This window comes from Brassica napus, chromosome C3, assembly GCF_020379485.1.
Source record: "Brassica napus cultivar Da-Ae chromosome C3, Da-Ae, whole genome shotgun sequence".
Taxonomy (NCBI): Eukaryota; Viridiplantae; Streptophyta; class Magnoliopsida; order Brassicales; family Brassicaceae; genus Brassica; species Brassica napus.
The window spans coordinates 63,329,382-63,349,816 of record NC_063446.1 but is presented as its reverse complement, the minus strand read 5'-3'; the positions used below and the strand labels follow the sequence as shown (position 1 = coordinate 63,349,816).

At 38.1% G+C, this 20,435-nt stretch overlaps 3 protein-coding genes across 8 annotated transcripts; 2 read left to right on the top strand and 1 right to left on the bottom strand.

Annotated features, from left to right (window-relative positions):
- Positions 1–3,395: 3,395 nt before the first annotated feature.
- On the top strand, positions 3,396–5,954 carry LOC106389817 (G-box-binding factor 1). Of its 6 annotated transcripts, none has more exons than XM_013830162.3 (11): positions 3,396–3,658; positions 4,056–4,125; positions 4,206–4,250; positions 4,353–4,442; positions 4,521–4,610; positions 4,703–4,842; positions 4,932–4,989; positions 5,071–5,119; positions 5,192–5,316; positions 5,405–5,482; positions 5,571–5,954. In XM_013830162.3, the coding sequence occupies exons 2-11, from the start codon at positions 4,066–4,068 to the stop codon at positions 5,775–5,777; spliced, it is 942 nt and encodes a 313-aa protein (XP_013685616.2). In that variant the 5' UTR covers positions 3,396–3,658; positions 4,056–4,065; the 3' UTR covers positions 5,778–5,954. The 6 variants fall into 6 exon arrangements, with proteins under 6 accessions (XP_013685616.2, XP_013685618.2, XP_048607305.1 ...); XM_013830164.3 differs by having other exon boundaries at positions 4,034–4,125; XM_048751348.1 differs by having other exon boundaries at positions 3,425–3,506.
- LOC125583828 (HVA22-like protein k) lies at positions 5,790–7,885 on the bottom strand. The gene is made up of 8 exons (XM_048751349.1): positions 7,697–7,885; positions 7,292–7,350; positions 6,834–6,931; positions 6,667–6,718; positions 6,524–6,587; positions 6,328–6,423; positions 6,175–6,247; positions 5,790–6,086 (listed from the first exon to the last, which is right to left on the bottom strand). The coding sequence occupies exons 1-8, from the start codon at positions 7,757–7,759 to the stop codon at positions 5,971–5,973; spliced, it is 621 nt and encodes a 206-aa protein (XP_048607306.1). The 5' UTR covers positions 7,760–7,885; the 3' UTR covers positions 5,790–5,970.
- Positions 7,886–17,087: 9,202 nt separating this feature from the next.
- On the top strand, positions 17,088–20,080 carry LOC106389816 (vicilin-like seed storage protein At4g36700). Its single transcript, XM_013830161.3, has 4 exons — positions 17,088–17,483; positions 18,095–18,273; positions 18,354–18,434; positions 18,761–20,080. Exons 1-4 carry the CDS (start codon positions 17,129–17,131, stop codon positions 19,877–19,879), a joined length of 1,734 nt encoding a protein of 577 aa, XP_013685615.2. The 5' UTR covers positions 17,088–17,128; the 3' UTR covers positions 19,880–20,080.
- The last annotated feature ends 355 nt before the right edge of the window (positions 20,081–20,435 follow it).

Sequence of the window (20,435 nt, the reverse complement as noted above, 5' to 3'; positions counted from 1 at the left end):
GGATGAAATTAATTATTCTGTATATCTTAATCAGAATATTTTAGTCACACCCGCACACAACTCCAGTTTTTTTTTTTTTTTTTTTGATAAATATGTGAATTTCATTAAAATGAATGCTAATTTGTACAAACAAAAAGTTAAGCAGTTAAGCCAAATGATGCCAAAAAAGATTAAAAAACATCAAAAACTTATAAGTTGGGATTTTAAGTCACCAACTATCGGTTCAAGCATGTTTTAGCCAAGCTTGCATGAGACCTCTTAATCCCCGACGCTCCTTCCTTACAAGGATTGAGTTCCGGATGAGCATGTCTAGGTCTTTGAAGATCCTTTGGGGCGTTGCAGAGGTTGCATTGTGAAGACGATTGTTGCGTTCTGCCCAGAACTGGTAGATTGTTGCATAAGCATCAAGCCGACGGAGCGTTGTAGGGCAGGTAGAGTCTGATGAACTAAGCCAGTCACCAAAGGCTGTCCAAGTATGGAACAGAGTAGGCCGGTAGCCTAGACGTTTTGTCACGAGGTGCCAACTTGTTCACTGAAGCTGCATCTTAGAAATAAATGGTCCCTTGTCTCAACACATTCATCACAGAGAAGGCAAGATGCATCAATACCTGGATCCCAAGTAGCAAGCCTTGCTCGAGTAGGCAACTTGTCCTGGTGAGTGACCCACATATGAAAGGTGTGCCTTGGAGTATGACCTTTAAACCAGACTAGAGAGACCCAATTTACTTCCTCTCCTCTATGCCTGATAGCTTCCCATGTGAGGCTTGTTGGAAATTTTGACAAGCTGACATCATTTAGACACCATTTATAAGTGTCAGGAGATTCAGATTGAGCTAGGAGAGGTACTGAACAGAGCAAAACTTGGAGATGCTCTGCTTTTGGCGATCTGGCAGGACGGATAAGCCAGCCTTCGCTTGGACAACTCTCTCTGATTGTTGCATTCAGTGGTATACCAATATGCTGAGGCCCATTAGAACCAAAGAACTTGATCAGAGGACCTAAGGGGAGCCAATGATCATACCAGAAACTTGCGGAGTTGCCATTGCCCACTTCACATCTGAGAAATTGTTCAGCTAGAGGCCGAAGGCGAAGAATTGATTTCCAAATCCAAGACTGTTGTTTCTCCACATCAAAACTCCAAATGCTTGCTCCTTTTAATCTATTTCTTTTCGTCCAGCAGGCCCATAGAGATTCATTATCACAGTGGAGCAACCATATCAGTTTGAGAGAAAGAGTTTCATTCCAAGTAGCGAGGTCTCTCAAACCTAAACCACCTTCAGATAGGGGCAAGCAAACTAATTTCCAAGAAATTTTTGCTTTAGCCCTGCTTGTAATATTACCATTCCATCATCAACGTGAATTACATAGCAAAAAACAAAGCGGACAGTTATCGAAACTCCCGAGACATACCACAACAAGAAGGAATCACAACTCCAAACAAAGGAGAAACTAAAAAAAACAACAAAAACAAAACAAAAACAAATGAGAAACTAACAAAACCTGATGAACGGGTTGTTTGTAAGAAAATATTGTTATAATAGTTTTCTACCTGAAAAACTGGTAGATTATCTATTTAGTTAAAATACAATTGCTAATAAAGCTTTTTTTTTTGTGAAAACAATTGCTAATAAAGCTAATATTCAAAATGATTTCTTTGCTAGCACATAATAAGAGAGAAAAATAAAATGTTTTTAATATGTTAGCGATTTATGAAACGAGGCCTGATGGGCCCGCCCATATATGTCATAAGTGTTTACCGAAGATGTAACTTACATCTTTTTTTTTTTTTTTTTTTTTTTTTTAACCTGGAGGGACTTCCACCCCCAGGGGCCAACCCCTCGGCGCGAGGCGGACCATTTGGTACTATAGGGAATACCCCAATTGCCTGGCCAGCGGTTCGAACCCGGGTGCGTATTGAGGCCGAAGCTCTCTCAACACCACCAGGCCAACCCCGCTGGTTATGTAAGTTACATCTTGAACATTGGTTATTATCATTATCATTTTTATTTTTAATATAGCTAATATTTGATTTGATGCATGTTGGTAACTTTTTTTTAAAAAAAAATATTTAATTCATTAATTCATCCCGTAAATGGGCAGATCGGAAAAAAGATGGTGAAACGGTAAAGCTAGGTTACCGATGAATTCGACTAGAACAACAAAACTACAAATCACAAACAGAGAGTCAACTAGCTAGAAAACAACATTAGATATACAAATGTGATTCTTTTTCTTTGCAAACTCTTTTTTTTCTTTCTGAAATTCCTTTTTTTTTTACAAACTGAAAGATAATGTATAATTTTTACACAAATCTTCATATTATATCGGTTAGACCTGGGACGGATCGGGTATCCGGGAAATTTTAAGGTATCCGAATCCGGATCTTTATCCGGCGGATCCATGATTTTAATATCTTATCTGGATCTGGAGTTCACGGATATCCGAATAGCGGATATCCTTCTCAAAATTATAATATCCGGCAGATATCCAGATCCGGATTTGGATCCTTAAAATAAATAAATAAATAATATTAATATATATAAAATATTAATAATAATTTAAAACTAAAAAATATATATAATATTTTTAATTATTTATATGTATAATATTACAAAATTTACATAAAATTTATATATACTATTATAAAATGAAAATATAATAAATAAATTTAGTTTTTATATATAGATACTACTACTTTTGAAATAATTATTAATAAAAATTACGGATCCGGATATCCGGATTAAAAAATCAAGATATCCGGATCCGGATCTGACTTTGACGGATCCAGTATTTACTATCTGGATCCGGATTTAGCCCTCCGAATATCTTGATTTTCTGATCGGATCCGAATCGGATCTCAGATCGAATGCAGATCTCGGATATAAGGATATAAGTTTCAGGCCTAATATCAGTCATCGTCTTTCTATCTAGCTAGAAACTTTGATGTTCAACATAGAGAATTTAAAACTTTATCTGTTGAGCGTTTCAATAAATCGAGACAATCATGCAAACCTCGAAAACAACTTCCACTTAGTTAGTTATGTGTAAAAAAAATAGACTGAAAATAATAATAATTATTATATAATGCACAATAAAATGGGGAAATATATTAAATGAGCAATTTTCAATAGAGATTACATTCTTCATCTAATAAACAAAGTATAATCTATTGCCAAAAAAGTAAATAAAAATAAAGTATAATCTAATTGTCATGAAAGAAGCACTGATATTAATTATTTAAACTGGTAATAAATGATATATTTAAATGGGTAGATGAGTCACACCAACTGTCACCACCGTGTCAAAATCTTATCCACTAACACGTGTACAGCTGGACGTCTCCTTGTCGCACGTGTCAGATCATAAAAAACCCTAAATCCCCAAATATTTACAAAAACTTTCCTCTTTCTTCTTCTCCTATCGGACTTGGCCACAGCAGATCGGACAACCACAAAATCCTCTTTTCCTTCTCTGATCTTTACTTCTCCGACAGATTCAATGAAGCTGTAAGGAAACCCTAGAGATTAAAAAAAAAAATCAAATTTATTTTCTTAGGAGCTTGAGACCTGAGTTTTGGTCTCTGTCTGATCTGTCTGAGAAAAAAGAAAAGACGTGTCTTTTCATCGTTGTCTCAAGTCCTAGCTGGACTTCCACATCGGTCTGTTTCTTTTTTTTCCTTTTCTCTCTCTATGCAAACACTTTTGCATGTGCATATGTATACTCTGTTATGATGATTGTGTGCTGAGCTTTGATTGAATTCGTTAATACAATTCTGTGATTAGAGATTCCGTAAGGAGAAATTCATGCATAGTTCTTGTAATTAGAGGTTCTGTGGGAGAAATTCATGTAATTAGATTGAATTGGTTGCACTCGTTTAACAACAGGCTCTCTCTGGTATGTTTGTAATAATTATCTTCTCGTTTTTTTTTTTTTTTTATGTTCTGTAGTAAAGTTTCTGTCTTAGAACATAAGCTTCATCTGCTTTGAGTTGTGGATGACTAAATCCTCTGTTTCAAAATCTTTGTCTTGACAGATTCGTGCTTCCTTCTTTGTAGATCATAGACAATGGGAACGAGCGAGGAAAATACCCCATTTAAGCCTTCCAAGCCAGCATCCTCGGCACAGGTTCATCATTCTTCTTCATGTCCCTATACAATATTTCTTTTAATCTACTTGTATTTGATGTATCTACCTCTTGTTTGCAGGACACTCCTCCCACACCTTATGCAGACTGGTCAAACTCAATGCAGGTTCGTGTGTAATGGCACAACTTTAAGCACTTGTTAGTTCTCATACTGTAGTATCTTCTTTCTAGAGAAACACAGAATATAACAGTATACTCATATCTTTAGGCTTATTATGGAGGAGGAGGTACTCCAAGTCCTTTTTTCCCATCCCCAGTTGGATCTCCTAGTCCTCACCCTTATATGTGGGGTGCTCAAGTAAGCTTCCTAGGGCAAATAAGCTTTTTTTATCTTTGTCTTCTGAAAAACACTTACATGAGTTTTACTTACTCTCAGCACCATATGATGCCGCCTTATGGGACCCCAGTTCCGTATCCAGCAATGTATCCCCCAGGGACAGTCTATGCCCATCCTGGCATGCCCATGGTAACTCTCCATACTATTTCAAGTTACCGTTTATAGTTTCAAAGATACTTGCATAGACTAACTATAACTTGCTTGACATCCTTCTCTTGTAGCCTCAGGCTTCTGGTCCAACCAACACGGAGATCGTGAAAGCTCAAGCCCCTGGCAAGAAGCCAAAGGGGAACTCGAAAAGAAAGAGTGGAGGAGGTGAGAAGGTGCTGTCAGGTTCAGGAAACGATGCTGTATCTCAAAGGTGCGACCTTAAGCGCTCTGTTCACTGTGTTACTTATTGTAATTGGTCTTCTCTGTATTATTCGACTTATTGTAATTATGATTGTGCAGTGAAGAAAGTGTCGCAGCTGGTTCATCTGATGAAAACGATGACAATGCCAATCACCAGGTACACTGATATGAGTCTGACGTGTTTTTCGTTTGCTTCACTGCTCTGTGAGTTGTTAAATTGGATATCATGTTAATGTAGGAACAAGGTTCACTTAGAAAGCCAAGCTTTGGACAGATGCTGGCTGATGGTAAGTTTTGTTTTTCTCCTTTGCTTGCGTTCTCGGTATTTCTCTTGACTTGTATTAGTTTATGTAAAACAGCAAGTTCTCAGAGTAATACTACTGGTGAGATCCAAGGTTCCATGCCCATGAAGCCAGTGGCGCCAGGGACTAATCTGAATATGGGGATGGAGTTATGGTCTTCTCAGACTGGTGTAGCTGTGAAGGTGAGACCAAATCATTATTCATCTTATATTCAAATGCAAAGTAGCTTCTCTGATTTGATTATAAATTCATGTGTTTACTACTCAACAGGATGAAAGAGAGCTCAAGAGGCAGAAAAGGAAACAATCTAACCGTGAATCCGCTAGGCGGTCCAGATTGCGGAAGCAGGTAACATTATCATCATCTCTGTGTTAGTGTCACTTCACTATGGTTGCTTCTGATGTAAATTACTCATTCCATTCACCTTTTTGAATAGGCGGAATGCGAGCAGCTTCAGCAGAGAGTAGAGAGTTTGACGAGTGAGAATCAAAGTCTAAGAGATGAGTTACAGAGACTCTCCGGAGAATGTGAGAAGCTCAAGACGGAGAACAACACTATTCAGGATGAGTTGGTAAGAGTTCATGGACCAGAGGCAGTAGCTAATCTAGAACAGAATGCTGATGGATCTAAAGATGGCGAATGAACACATTGACGCTTAGGGAAACATGGAGGGAGCTTTATAACGTATTATTGAGATTTTTCAACAAAGGATAAAAACTTGTTTGAGATTTAAGTGACCGTATACAATCGTTTGACATTTTTAATGATGTAATAGTGATTTGCCTTAAGGTTGTAAAAAGCTGCAAAGCTATGACGACTACTCTTGTTTGTTTTTATTACTCTTCATGATCGGATTCAGACTCTGAATCTCGGACTATTGCCGTTGATAGTTCTGGTTCGGGACTACTGTTTGAGATCTCTCCTTGTTGGCTTGGTGGTGTAACTTCATTGGCTGTTGGAACAACAAGCAGGATAACATTCTATTTAATAACAGACTAGTAGTTATTTGAGGACCGAACATTTAGAGTGTGGAAGCTAACCTGATCCCAAGATGCTAGCGATCATTGATCGCACAAACCGTATTTCTCCTTGGTGCGACCTAACGACCTTGACCTGCAAATGTTGTGTGTGTTTATTGTAAAGAAACTGAAGAAAGCAGAATAGTCAGAGTTATGAAGGAAGTAACAGTGTACCATCTCCTCATAGACTCCATCCACAAGTCGATCCACTCTAGCTTGGTGTCGTATAAGGAAAGGGCGAAGATGGTTGTTATATATTAGTTTTGCTCCCTATAACCGGACAAGGAAGCAAATTGAGAATTGCAGAACCGATCAGCAAGGGATTAATAAAATGTTTTTAAGGATGACTACAAAAAGATGGGAAAAGCACATCAATGGTGGGAAGTTGAAGCCAGACGAGGAACGCAAACTTTGCATGATAATACAGTGGAAACCTGTAAAAAAACCGGAGTTTGTCGAGTATCATCAATACTCTGCTTATGATAAGACAATGATAGTTTTTGAGAAGTGTACCAAGAAATGAGCTTGTCTGTGAACACTTCAACAAGGCTGAAAGAACCAAAAGCTGCAACGAAAGAAGGTGGAAAATATCAAATGCCATGTGATAGAAATCGCAGGGAGATTGCGATAAAGTAGTTGATGAGGAAAAGAAGTAAAAAGGGCAGTCACAATGATACAACCTGCCCAGTAGATAAGCCATTTTTGTTGTTGATTCTGATCTCTATTCTCAATGGCCTTGAAAGTGGAATACACAGGCAACCCTATGCCAATGGAACAGCTGCAGGAAACAAAGACTCAGACATTTCTATAGCTATACTTTTTAATAGAGTAAAGAACCCAAAGGCAACAAGAAAACAAAACTTTCTATTGATAGAAGACAATATTCACCAACAAGAGATTGTCTCCTGTCCTGAAGGTAACCTACATTATTCCAACAAGGTCGGAATCTTTGACCACTCGACTAAACAGACCATCAGGAAAATACTCCCTACCCGTAACAACATCAAATAGAATCTGCTTAATCAGATCATAATCACATCGATCACCTAGCTATCATTTATCAATCACCCAAATCCTTCCTCAAAATCATATAGTACCATTAGTTTAACAACTAGATGGCGCTATCACCTAAACTCACCATGCTGTACGAAGTACGATGTTGGAACTAAGTGGTGAAAGCAGTACACGTAACCCAACCTGAAATTTCCATTAGACAAAACAAAACACAGTTCACATTAGATTAACACAAAGTACGAGAATTCTCCGACAGTTGAGGAATCTAAATATGACCCGTCAATACAACCCTGAAGACAAAACGTTCACAAAGACCAAACCTTTTCCGATGATCAGACAAAACGTTCATAAAGACCAATTTTTTTTTTTTATGATCAGACAAAACCCGCAGGCATTTATTACCGTAATTTTGAATTCGGACAAGAGAATTCGATGGCAGAATCCAACCAAAACATATTCAACTGAGTAAATCATAAAGTTTTGTCATTAATACAAACGAATCCGCAATAAACCGGATCGGAAAGAATACCTCGCTGGTGAAGCCGGATCCGAGAAGCGCCATGGATGGGATCTGTGAAGCGAATCCGTTCATCGGAGATTTGTACGTCGGTTTGTCTGATTGACGAACTCCGTCTTACACACTCCAATGTTTCTGAATAGAGGCTTTTGAATTATTTTAGAGACTCTACCTCAGACAGAGACTCCTTCAAGAATTTTTTTTCCCTTAAATAAACTCTTATTTTTTAAATAGAAACTTTACTGTTACTTGAACAAACCTCCATTAATCATCTCAGTTATATGTTTCGTACAATGTTGAAGCAAAGTTGTAGCCTTTGTATATTTATATGCATATATTTTCATCATTAGGATAAATTTGAATTATATGGTTTGTTCAATATTTTTGTAGTCTTTGTTTAAAAAGTACTCAAAATTCACTATGTTTGTGATTATAAAGGTTGACCATGCACTACAAGAAAACAGCGGTATTCTGACGGACATTCCGACGGAAAATAAAATCCTCAGAATATCCCGAGGATATTCCAAGGAAACACAAAATTTGGTTTCCTCGGAATTTCCTCGAAATATACCGACGGAATTCCGAGGAAATATCAATCCGTCGGAATATTCTTATGGAATTCCTCGGAAAAAACTGATGGTCTTGGTTTATCGTATCAGGTAATAGATGTATGCAGCGACAACTGCATGATTTATTAGAGGGTGGATGAACAGCCGGTTACATGCAAATTTTGTGGGAAGCCTCGTTATAAAGATACGAGTGGAAGAGTTCCAGTGCCATATAAAAGGATGTGGTATTTGCCTTTGACGGAAAGGTTGCAGAGGTTGTATCTGTCTGAACGCACAGCACAACTGATATCTTGCATATTTCTATTGTTTTATCCATTCATCCATGTGCATTTTGATCATATAGATTAGGATTTAGCCATGTTTAGGTTGCATTTTGCATACATGAGTCCTTATCAGGTATTGGAGTACCACATGGAGTTCTTGGAGACACTTGGAGGCATTTGGAGCTCAAAAAGGAGTGTTTAGAGTGGTTATTCGGCGAGCAAGGCATGGGAGCGACCAGTCCGGAGCGACACCTTGACGTCGCTCTGATCTCCCTATCAGAGCGACCTTACTAGAGCGACAGGGAAGAGTCGCTCGCGTATTGATCACTCGGAGACAACGAATCCGGAGCGACCTCTCGCAGCGACACAGCGAGGCCGCTCCCGAATCCGAAGAGTGAAAAATGAACACGGATGAAAGCCTTAAATATCTTTTCTGAAGCTCAAAATTTGTGGAGACACTGGAAATTGAGTTAGCTTTCCAATGGAAGTGGTTTCAAGTCATTTGGAGCTGTATTGGATAAGTTATAATCGATTTACTACAGGTGTATCAACCCTTGCCGGGGACCACTGGAAAGTTGATGGGATTAACCAACTTCCCACTTTCTTCCACCCACCTTTCCTTTGCACGATTTTTCCTACTTTTCTGTATAATATTTGGTTTCTTATTATCAAAAGAGTGGGCAAGAAACAGGATGATCCAACTTTGTAATAATTTAACTTGTCAAAACTCTCTCTCTTTGAAATATCATTGTTCTTAGTGTTCTTGAGCTGTTCTTCAATTGTTCATCATCTGTTCTTGAGTTTTAATTTCGTTTTGCTTGTTTAAATCCTTATTTATCTTTATTCTCTGTTGTATCCACTTGAATATGCTTCAATCTATTATGAGATTAAGTGTTTTCATGGAGATTAGTGAGTAGTTTCCTTAGGAATTCATGGGTTAGGGAGATTAGAATAACTTAGTGAAGATCTATGGTGTTATTGTATTAGATCCTTGTATGAACTTGCTTGTTGAGTATTTTTAATGCTTGTTTAGTCTTGATCACCCTAAACCTGATTTTTAAACACTTCTCATCAGACATGATTAGATGAAGTGTTTGAATCAACTCAACTAAGCTCTAGTGAGATTAGCCAAGGATACTTGATGTTAAAATTGCTAGATAGTTATTAAACTTGAACTTAAAGATTGCTTGATTGAATTAAGCCAAAGACATTTGATGTTTGATGTTTAATGATTTCTAAGCAAATGGACATTTACCTAGACATAGGACCTGTCTAAAATTGTGTTTAGACTTAAGAGATTACTTTGATTGAAAGCTTGTCACCTAGATTGGATCTTAGTTACTTGAAGTCAATTCCCAATACCCATGGATTCACTTGTCTAAATTGATTAAAACCTTGTTGTATTGCTCTGTTTGCTATTGTTACTTGTCACACACTCACAACTATTGAATCTGCTTAGCTTAAGAAATGACTTGTATTCTCACTGATTCACATCACTAGGACTGGTTCGACATTCACCCCCCTATACTACAACATTTGCAATAGGCAGAAAAACCTATTACCAGCAACCAATGAGATGGCATGCGGAGCACTCAATAGATGGTGAGATCAGACATCTTTCAGATGCAAAAGCGTGGAAGCATTTCCAATCAAAGTATCCCGACTTTGCGTATGAGAGAAGAAATGTCTACCTTGGATTATGTACTGATGGTTTCAGCCCGTTTGGCAAGAGTGGAAGACAATATTCTCTATGGCCAGTCATTCTTACACCATACAACCTACCCCCAAACTTGTGCTTGTGACGAGAGTTTTTGTTTCTCTCGATTCTCGTTCCCGGACCAGAGCATCCTAAGAGATCACTTGATGTGTTTCTTCAGCCACTAATATATGAGTTGCAACAACTATGGGCTCAAGGTGCTGAAACATACGATGTTTCGTGTAAAGAAAACTTTCAAATGCGGGCAGTACTAATGTGGACAATAAGTGATTTTCCATCATATGGTATGTTATCTGGATGGACAACGCATGGAAGGCTATCATGTCCATATTGTCAAGATAACACTGATGCTTTCCAACTAAAACACGGAAGGAAAACATGTTGGTTTGACTGTCACAGGAGATTCCTACCACCTGATCATCCATATCGTAGGAGTAGGAATTTGTTTACGAAGAACAAGAGGGTGTTTGACAGTCCACCTCCGGAAATTTGTGGGAAAGATTTGAAGACACAACTAAGAGATTTCGGTGGACATGAGCGTTTTCCGGTAGATGCTGTTAGAGACCTACATAACTGGCACAAAAAAAGTATTTTCTGGGATCTGCCATACTGGGAGGATCATCTGCTAAGGCATAATTTAGATGTCATGCATATTGAGAAGAACTTTTTTGACAATTTCATGAACACGATCCTTAATGTTCAAGGTAAAACAAAGGATAATTTGAAGTCAAGACTGGATTTAGTCGATATATGTGCTAGTTCAGAACTTCATGTTGATGAGAATGGTAGGGTTCCTTTTCCCATATACCGACTTGATGCAGAGGAAAAAGATGAGTTCTTTGATTGGATTTCAAACGATGTGGAATTTCCAGACGGTTACGCATCTAATTTGCGTAACTGTATCGACAGAAAGGAAGGAAAGTTTACTGGCTTGAAAAGCCACGATTGCCATGTAATGATGCAGCGCCTCCTTCCGTTTGCCTTCAAGGAACTATTACCACGAAATGTTCATGAAGCAATTGCAGGGATAAGTGGTTTCTTCCGGTATTGAAAATTTCAAAACTAACATAGCCGTGATTCAGTGCAACCTTGAGAAGATATTTTCTCCCTCATTTTTTGATGTTATGGAGCATCTTGTTATTCACCTGGCAAGAGAATTGGAACTTGGTGGTCCTGTGCAGTATAGATGGATGTATCTGTATGAGCGGTATATGTTCCATTTGAAGAAGATGGTGAAAAATTTAAGTAGGGTGGAAGGTTCTATAGTCGCACAGATAATCAATGAAGAAACTTCAAACTTTGCCGAGTACTACTTTCTAGCAGAAGTTCAGACCAAAAACAGAAGACCTGCTCGGCATGATGATAGAGGTGAACGGGCAACATATCATGTTACGGTTCCAGACATTTTCACAGACGTTGGACGACTTAGCGGAAAACCAAAGGACCGTCGACTTACTGAGCAGGAGCGCAGTCATTTAGCAAACATATTTGCAAACATATCATTTATCACATATTTATACTAATTCACATTTATTGATATAACATATATATGTGCTATTAATAGGTGTCTGTTGGTTTGGCCAGAGGTGAAACATTTGACGATTGGATAAGCGAGATGGTCGTTGGACCAAACTTTGTTGTGAAGTCATATCCGAGATTTTGTACTCGAGGATATGCATTCACAACTCGGAAGAGGAGACGTTCGAGTACGACTTATGATGCTGGCGTTTGTTCTGCATAAGGAGATGATGTATACTACGGACACATACATGAGATTTTGGAAATTAAGTATTTGGGCATGATTGGATTGCGCTGTATTGTTTTCTATTGTGATTGGCACGACAACACTCTAGATCGAGGCATGATTGGATTGCGCTGTATTGTTTTCTATTGTGATTGGCACGACAACACTCTAGATCGAGGTGTGAGAACAGACACTCTGCACCACCGCCCTTTATTGATCTAGAAGTACTTACGGCTTAGTTGAAGGACAAGGATGATCGCATATCTTTGTTGGAGACCCAGATGACTTCTCAACAGGCGGGCTATGAGGCACAAAAGAGGCTGAACCAACAAATGATGGAGATGATGCAAAGGATGTACCCGAACGAGGTGTTCCCGGACGTGCAAGACCCGTAGTTTTTTTTTTTCAAAAACTCGGAATGTTTTATTTTTATTTGTACAACTTTGAATATTATCTAATATGTTTTCAATTTTAATTTTAATTTTATATTTTCGAATTTAAATTTCAAAAATTTTAATTTTTTTAAAAAAATTAATTATTTTTGAAATTCCGAGGAAATGAACCCTCGGAAATTTCCGACGAACATTTTCTCGGAATATACCGAGGGACTCCTTCCTCGGAATATACTGAGGGACTCCGTCTTCGGAATTTTCTGAGGGCTCCGTTCCTCTGAAATTCCCGATGAAAATTCCGAGAAACATTTCGTCGGAACTTCCGAGGATTGGACCATCGGAAAGTCCATCGAAATATCCCGAGGAAGTTCTCCCTCGGTATATTCCGAGGACCTTTCCGACGAACTGGTGGTCCTCGGAGTTTCCTCGGAAATTCATTTCCTCGGAATTCCGTCGGAAATTTCTGAGGGATTTCCGAGGAAAAATAAATTTCCGAGGAGTTATTTACGAGGACTTGTTTCGTCGGTATGTCGTCGGAATAACGTTATTCCGACGACATACCGACGATTTTTTCCCTCGGTATGCCGTTGTTTTCTTGTAGTGATGTGAGGCTTGATATGATATATAGTTGATAAGTTTGAGACATTTGAATTCGCACCTAGTTTATCTCTTTTGGATTCGCATAGCTAGGTTTAATTTAAGGGGAATAATTATGAAATATTATTAGTATGTTTTATAATTTATACACACTTTTATTAACTTGTACACACATATTTGAGACACTCTGGCAACTAAAGATCATGGAGTAAGCTCAACTTCAATACCGACTACAGAATCCCATCACCGAAAATTTTGATTAGAATAAAGTCTCATGCAGTCCGTACAGTTGGTTGGAGGAACTCACGACTCACATGAATTTGAGTAAATCCTCAACCAGTAAAGCGTAAGAGCGTTCAAATGTTTGTGCTAAACAAATTTTTCTACATGTTTACAAATAAATATTAGAACAGATAAGACCCATGTGCATATGTCAATATCGTAAATTATAATCATTGTATTTATTGGTAATTTTGTCATTTATCGGATATACAAGTCGAAGCATCTTTAAAATACATGAGTCAATAACGGTTTGGGACACTTTTTTATCTTTTTTAACATACTCAGACACAACTTACTCGAAGGACACTTTCTCTCATGACTCATCACATTATGGACTATATTGTCCCTCGCTGACTAAACCGAAACATGACCATCTTTGGAGTTTTATTAATTTTTAATTCTGACTGGTTTGTGGAGACCAAACATAATATAAATTAGTTTCTTGGGGTGTGTAGGAAAGAAGAACCGTTGAGAGCCGTTGGATGTCAATAGATCTAAGGGTGATGAGCTTTTGTGTGTAAAAGAAGTAGGTTTTGATAATAAATTCATGGTTTGACTGCTTTTTTGAAACTGGAACGAGCTACAGCTAGGAAGAGAAAGGTAGAATTTTGTGGACTAGTTTTTGAAAGAACATACTCATTTTCATCTAAAATTTTAAAATAATGTTTCATATTCTTTTTTTGTGGACAAGTTCATATCAAACATTTTAAGAGTTTTATCAATCCATTTATTTTTTTAGCTTTTTCCAGACCTACAATTTATATGTATGAAGTTTTTTTTGTGTACAAGGAGTTTGATCCAAAAAAAAGTTTTGTGGACGAGGTTCCATGGACAAGTACATTTACTTGTGGATGGAAAAATACATGCTTGATTTTTGGATACAATAGAAAATACAACTACAAACACAGTGGAGTCGCTAGAACTTGAAGATTATCCAAAAGTTGTACCTTTCGAAGCATTTAAATGGTTTTTGGAAGTTCACTTTTCAATATCCTCATTCCTAGAGAGTGCTTTCAAAGCATTTGAAGATAAAGAGCAGGGAGTTCACGTCTTCGAAGGAGCAGAGCCTTCCAAGTTCACTCGGGTTTGGATGAAAGGAGCAATGTCCGTCTAGACACCAAGACAACTCCAGCCACCAGTAACCACCGCCCATGTTCTCTTCAGAACAGAAAAAGTCGTTTCACCACTCTAACCTCCAAACAAAAACCCAGAAAAGGTGAAAAGATGTTCAGACCAAAGTTTTAATCTTTTAGTTCTAAACCTAAAATTCTCCGACGAAGACTCAAACTTTGACCCATTAAACATCAAGCGTACTTTGCATCTGAACAACTTTTATCTACCTAGGTTGTTGAATTTTAGAATGACCCAGAAAAAAAAAACAAATTAATGGATTAAGTGTTTATTGACAAAGTAAAAATGTGGACATGGATGTATATAAAACGTGGACATGGACACAATTGATCAAACTAAAATTTTATAGATAAAAGCTCCAAATCAAGAGCTAGAGGGCCAATATGGGTTTTTATGAAATCTTAACTTTACTAAGTGTATCCCTGCAACATAAGTTTAAGTTAAGAATACCAACATACAAAAATATAACAGTGAACACAAAATGAATAGATTACCAATAACAACCTCACAGAACTAGTTTTGACTCTATAGAAGAGGTCACAAAGACCATGCCTTTTGGAGCATATTCAAAGAGATGAAGCAAATAAAACATCTTGAATTTTCTTACAGTGTTTGGACATCGGTGGCGAGACCAGAAACGCCTACGAAGACACGATCGTGGATCTTGGAGATTCTCTAGAAATCAGTGGCGATTGTCTATAGCTGCAAACTAAGCCTACGGATCACTGGCGATGACATGGACAAAATTGATCAAACCGATATACAAAACCATACTTTTGGAAAAAAAAGAAACTGAGGAAGAACAAAACCTCCTGCTGCGGTTTGCGATGGGTTGGTTCCTCAGAAGTCTTGGATTTATTCTCTTTCTTATTTGGCTTCGATTTCGTCATGGTTTGTTTGAAGATATTAAAAGGGTTTTCTGATAATTATCGGGAAGCGGAGGAAGATGGCACGGGTAGAAAGCTGGAGAGGGAATCATGGAAACAAAACAAGCATCGAAAATCTGGGTTCATGGTGTGCTTCGATGAACGATGAAGGAAGAATAGGAGAGATTCGAAATTAGGGTTGAGAATTTGGGAAAGGGAAAGTGAATCTGAGTTTTGAAATCGGGAATGGAGAGAGAATATGTGACTCGTCACTTTTCAATAATAAGAAATAGTCTTTTAATTAATTAGATGATATAGTTGGTCTAGTTTGAGGGCATGAAGGACAATACACATCCATAAAATGCATGACCAGCAGAATGTATCTATATGTGTAATTCATAAGTCATAATGTGTCTTAGAAAGTAAAAATTTCAAAATACATCAATATACGCATTTATTTTTTTTGCTAATTCGATAACGTTCGAATACATCAATATGTTTCTCTATTTTGGTTAGACGCCATATTGATCTAATACAGAAGCGCTAACTGAAAAACACAGCTTGTATTTTGCCAAAATTTCTCTCTCGAAACCTCATCTCCTCTTATCAAAACCAAATCTTTCAGAGGGTTGAGTGTTGATTTAGAAGGAGAGAGCGTTTGACGTTTTGCCTTCCGGGTTCGGTGTTATCCGACCGGTTCTGACTCCGGCGTCGCGCCTTACTTTCTGTGGTCGTCCGGCTTTTGTCTTTGGCGTCCTTGCCTTCTTCTCTGGGGATGGGCGGCCAGCTTTGCCTCCGCGTCACACTTTTCTTAGGTGTTGACAGCGGTTTTGTATGGGGATCTTTTTGGTTGTGTTCGACCTGCTTTTCTTGTACCTACTCTGTCCGATTGACTCTCGTTTCTCCATCTTTCTGAAAGACGAAGGCTGAGGAATCGATTGTAGGCGATTGTGTTTTTTTGATGAAGCGTAGTTCTGGTGGGTTTCGATTAGGGTGTCTGTGAAGTTGGATCCGGTTGTTCGGCTCCTTCACTGTTTTATTTCCGCTGACGGCGGAGTTTCTCCGTACCTCTTTCCTGTTTCCGGCGGACGACAGTCACGTGACCTTCATCTTGACACGTGTGAACATGCAGCGAAAGGTGGCTGTACGCGTTGGGGAAGACGTGTCTATCTCTTTCACGTCTAATGTTTTAGGGTTTATGGCCCATAAGTTTAACTTTAGTTTGGTACGTGTTTTTTGGGTTTGTTTATATGTTTGTTAGGCTTCGTTTGTCTGGGTTTTGCCCCATTTAATAAAATTCAGTTGGCAAAAAAAAAAAGAAAAACACAGCTTATGTTGACGACATCATAATAAGTTAATAACATATGATCGCGCAACTATTAAATATTTTGAATATAAAATTTCAAAATCTTGTTAGGTGTCCAATGAATTGGAAAAACGATAAGAGAACTGGGCAGGCGGAAACATCAAAAGCGTTAAACGATAAATCGTATATGACACCACATAACTCATGCATGGTAACACAACTTCAATGACAAAAATACAATTTAAACCCATGACATATAATTTTTTTTTTTTTTTTTTTTTCATGACATATTTTTTTTCATGACATATAATTGGTCTTGCGATACAAACTATGCATCTCTTTTGTATACATTTAATACATTATCATCAACGGTTCGTATCAGCCCAATCTTTCCATGTATTTTAGCGGGAAATTTGAGCTCCTATCAAAAGAACCATGCACTCAAGCACGTGTCCAAACACTTAAGACACGTATCAATTGTGAACTTTTGAGTTCTCTCTCCCTCTCATCACCTCCCCTTCCTTATATGATTGAATACGCTTCACATTGAATAGCACACAAAGTATTAAAAAAACACATGATAGAGATGATTAGGTTTACAGTATTATCATTCTTTGTTGTTTTCGTTCTCTTATTCGCTTGCAATGAGTCTTCGGCTAAGACTGCTAAGTATGATAAGACAGATGAGTCGGACGAAAACGACGATCTCGCCGCTGTACCGTCATGTTGTGGGTTTTCATCGCCTCTTCTGATCAAGAAAGATCAATGGAAACCAATCTTCGCGAACAAGTTCGGACAGATCTCAACCGTTCAAATCGGCGATGGATGCGGCGGGATGGGCCCTTACAAAATACATTCCATAACGCTGGAACCAAACGCGCTTATGCTCCCTCTTCTTCTTCATTCCGACATGGTCTTCTTTGTCGACTCTGGTACATATCTATAAACTGTTTCAGTGTCATGTATTCAGGGTCGGATCATTGACTTTGACACCTAAATTTTTAAGAAGTAATGTATAGTTTTTTTCTGAAAACCAAGTAATTTATATAGTTATAGACCTCCAAATTATTTTAAATTTTTTATTAACGTTTTAGTAAACGTTTAGGCTCCGCTGCATGTATTTGGTTTCACCCCTTGATTTTGCCTTGAGTATATTTAGTCCACTATTGCATGACTATGGGTTGAGATGGTTTAATCTCGGTTCGTGCTCGGTGTTCCCTCTTCGGTTAGGCTTCGTTATTTGGCAAAGTATCTCATTATTTGTTTTCATGATAAATTACGGTAAACTTGGCAAAAAGATAGAACAAGATAAGCGTAGATTGTGACTAGACGTTTTTGTAACCCGTTACAAACAACATCATTTTATATGAAAACTCAAATATTTGGCAAAAGTAAAAAGGGTAAACTATTAGCCCAATTTTGTTTTGGTTTGGTTAACGTTGACTAGAGAAAGGATCAAAATCAGTTTTTTTGGTTTGGTTTACGAATCAGCTTTTGCGGTTTTGTTCCTATTATGTTAAAAACTGGTTTTGTGATTGTATAGGAAGTGGGATTCTGAATTGGGTCGAGGCGCAAGCGACAAGTACGGAGATAAGACTAGGGGACGTTTACAGGCTACGGCCCGGTACAGTTTTCTACTTACAGAGCAAGCCGGTGGATATCTTCCTTGGAACCAAACTTAAGATTTACGCTATCTTTTCCAACACCCAGGAATGTTTACATGTAAGATATGACTCTTTTTCATTTTCTTACTATATGTATATTAATTCTTCTTATTTGTGGACCGTCTTCCGTGGATGCAGGATCCTTGCTTCGGTGCGTATTCAAGTGTCACAGATCTCTTGTTTGGTTTTGATGAAACAATTCTCAAATCAGCTTTTGGGGTACGTACGCATGTTATCTGTCTATGTCTAGGTTTATATACGTATTACGTATGATATTGATGTAACTTAGGGTGCAAGATTTGAATATTTGTATATCTTGCTTCTCAAGTTACTCTAGTAAATAAAACCAACAGAAGTACAATACTTTATGCTATTTTAGGTTACGCGGTCTGGAAGATATGAATATGTGTATATCTTGCTTCTCAAGTTACTATAGTTTAGTAAAAAAGAGTTACTATATTTGAAACCAACAAAATACTATAGTAGATGCTATTTTAGGTTATGCTAAGTGTGATTAATTAACTGGATTCTTTGCATTTGGTTAGGTTCCTGAGGAGATTATAGGGCTGATGAGGAACCGGACACAGCCACCGTTGATCGTGCATGATATGCTGACCACACCCGGTGAGGCCAACACCAACACATGGCCGCTCCAGACGCGATTACTCAAACTATTTTCCGGAGATGCAAGTGCAGACTCGGTGGAGAACAAGAAGAAGGAGGAGAAGGAGAAGAAAGAGAAGAAGGAGAAGAAACAGAAGACAAAGAAAGCAAAGACATTCAATGTATTCGAATCCGAACCCGACTTCCAAAGCCCTAACGGTCGTTCCATAACCATCAACAGGAATGATCTTAAAGTATTACAAGGCTCAATGGTTGGGGTTTCCATGGTGAATCTAACCCAAGGATCAATGATGGGACCACACTGGAACCCATGGGCCTGCGAGATATCAATTGTGTTGAGAGGATCAGGAATGGTTAGGGTGCTTAGGAATTCCATTTCAAGATCATCATCTGAGTGTAAGAACATGAGGTTTAAGGTAGAGAAAGGAGATATTTTCGCGGTTCCAAGGTTACATCCAATGGCCCAAATGTCTTTCCTCAATGACTCGTTGGTGTTTGTTGGATTTACTACTTCCGCTAAGAATAATGAGCCGCAGTTCTTGGCTGGGAAGAAATCGGCTTTGTGGTCGCTTGATCGGGAGGTGTTGGCTGCGTCGTTTAATGTGAGCAGTTTTATGATTGCTGGATTGTTGGAAGCTCAGAAGGAGGCCGCTGTGTTGGGATGTCCTGCTTGTGCCGAAGAAGAGTTGGAGAAGCTTAAGGAGGAAGAAGAGAAGAAGGAGTCGCCGCCTCAGCAACCACCACAACCGTTCCAACCACAGCCACCGGGAGAAAAACCACAACAACCACCAGAACCGTTCCAACCGCAGCCACCGCAAGGAGAGCCACAAAAACCACCGCAAGGAGAACCACAAGGACCACAAAAGCCGTTTCAACCGCAGCCAGGGCAAGGAGAACCACAAGAACCGCAAGCATCCATGGAGACGAAGATGAGAGATGAAGAGAGGAAGAGAGAAGAAGAAGAGGCGAAGAAGGAAGAGGAAGAGAGATGGAAACAAGAAGAGAAGTTGTGGCCGACTCAACCTCAGTGGGAGGACTGAGAAGAAGGAGAGAACGCCTAGAGAAGCTTTTGAGTCGAGAGTGTTTGTGTGATATATATGGTCAGAAGTTTGAATTTGATGTCTCTTGTTTTTTCTTTTATTTTGTGTATGCTACGTTTATGTATTGTATTGTGCCTTGTTTTATTAAAATGTTTGTATATGCGGAACGTGAATAATAAAAGTTTTCCAAGTTCTGAGACATTTAGGTGGTGTCAAAATGATCTATAGCTCATGATCTCGTTCATTTCGGTTTGTTGCTCATTTCAGTTCGTTTTTCATGAGCACGAAGTTCATTTTTTCTTACAATAATATATACTATATTTTATATATTATATTTGGATAATTTCTATTTTTTATGTAAAAAGAGATATTTTCTATATTTATCATATTTATCTTCTAAAATTAAAATGTTAAACCAAATTTTCTTAAAAGATAATATCTATATTAATCATATTTATCTTCTAAAATTAAAATGTAAAACACACTGTTCTTTTTTGGTCATGTGTTGGTTTTTATTTAGTATTTAATATTTATGTTTTGGATTTTTTAATATTTA

What these genes read in the sequence shown, in the direction of transcription:
- LOC106389817 (XM_013830162.3), top strand. Translation starts at nt 4,066, where the DNA reads ATGGGAACGAGCGAGGAAAATACCCCATTTAAGCCTTCCAAGCCAGCA. An exon ending in ACTGGTCAAACTCAATGCAG is followed by an intron (nt 4,251 to 4,352) that starts GTTCGTGTGTAA and finishes TCATATCTTTAG; the next exon opens with GCTTATTATGGAGGAGGAGG. An exon ending in ATGACAATGCCAATCACCAG is followed by an intron (nt 4,990 to 5,070) that starts GTACACTGATAT and finishes ATGTTAATGTAG; the next exon opens with GAACAAGGTTCACTTAGAAA.
- LOC125583828 (XM_048751349.1), bottom strand. Translation starts at nt 7,759, where the DNA reads ATGAACGGATTCGCTTCACAGATCCCATCCATGGCGCTTCTCGGATCC. An exon ending in GATCCGGCTTCACCAGCGAG is followed by an intron (nt 7,351 to 7,696) that starts GTATTCTTTCCG and finishes TGGAAATTTCAG; the next exon opens with GTTGGGTTACGTGTACTGCT. An exon ending in ACAGACAAGCTCATTTCTTG is followed by an intron (nt 6,588 to 6,666) that starts GTACACTTCTCA and finishes GTTTTTTTACAG; the next exon opens with GTTTCCACTGTATTATCATG.
- LOC106389816 (XM_013830161.3), top strand. Translation starts at nt 17,129, where the DNA reads ATGATAGAGATGATTAGGTTTACAGTATTATCATTCTTTGTTGTTTTC. An exon ending in GGTCTTCTTTGTCGACTCTG is followed by an intron (nt 17,484 to 18,094) that starts GTACATATCTAT and finishes GTGATTGTATAG; the next exon opens with GAAGTGGGATTCTGAATTGG. An exon ending in TTCTCAAATCAGCTTTTGGG is followed by an intron (nt 18,435 to 18,760) that starts GTACGTACGCAT and finishes GCATTTGGTTAG; the next exon opens with GTTCCTGAGGAGATTATAGG.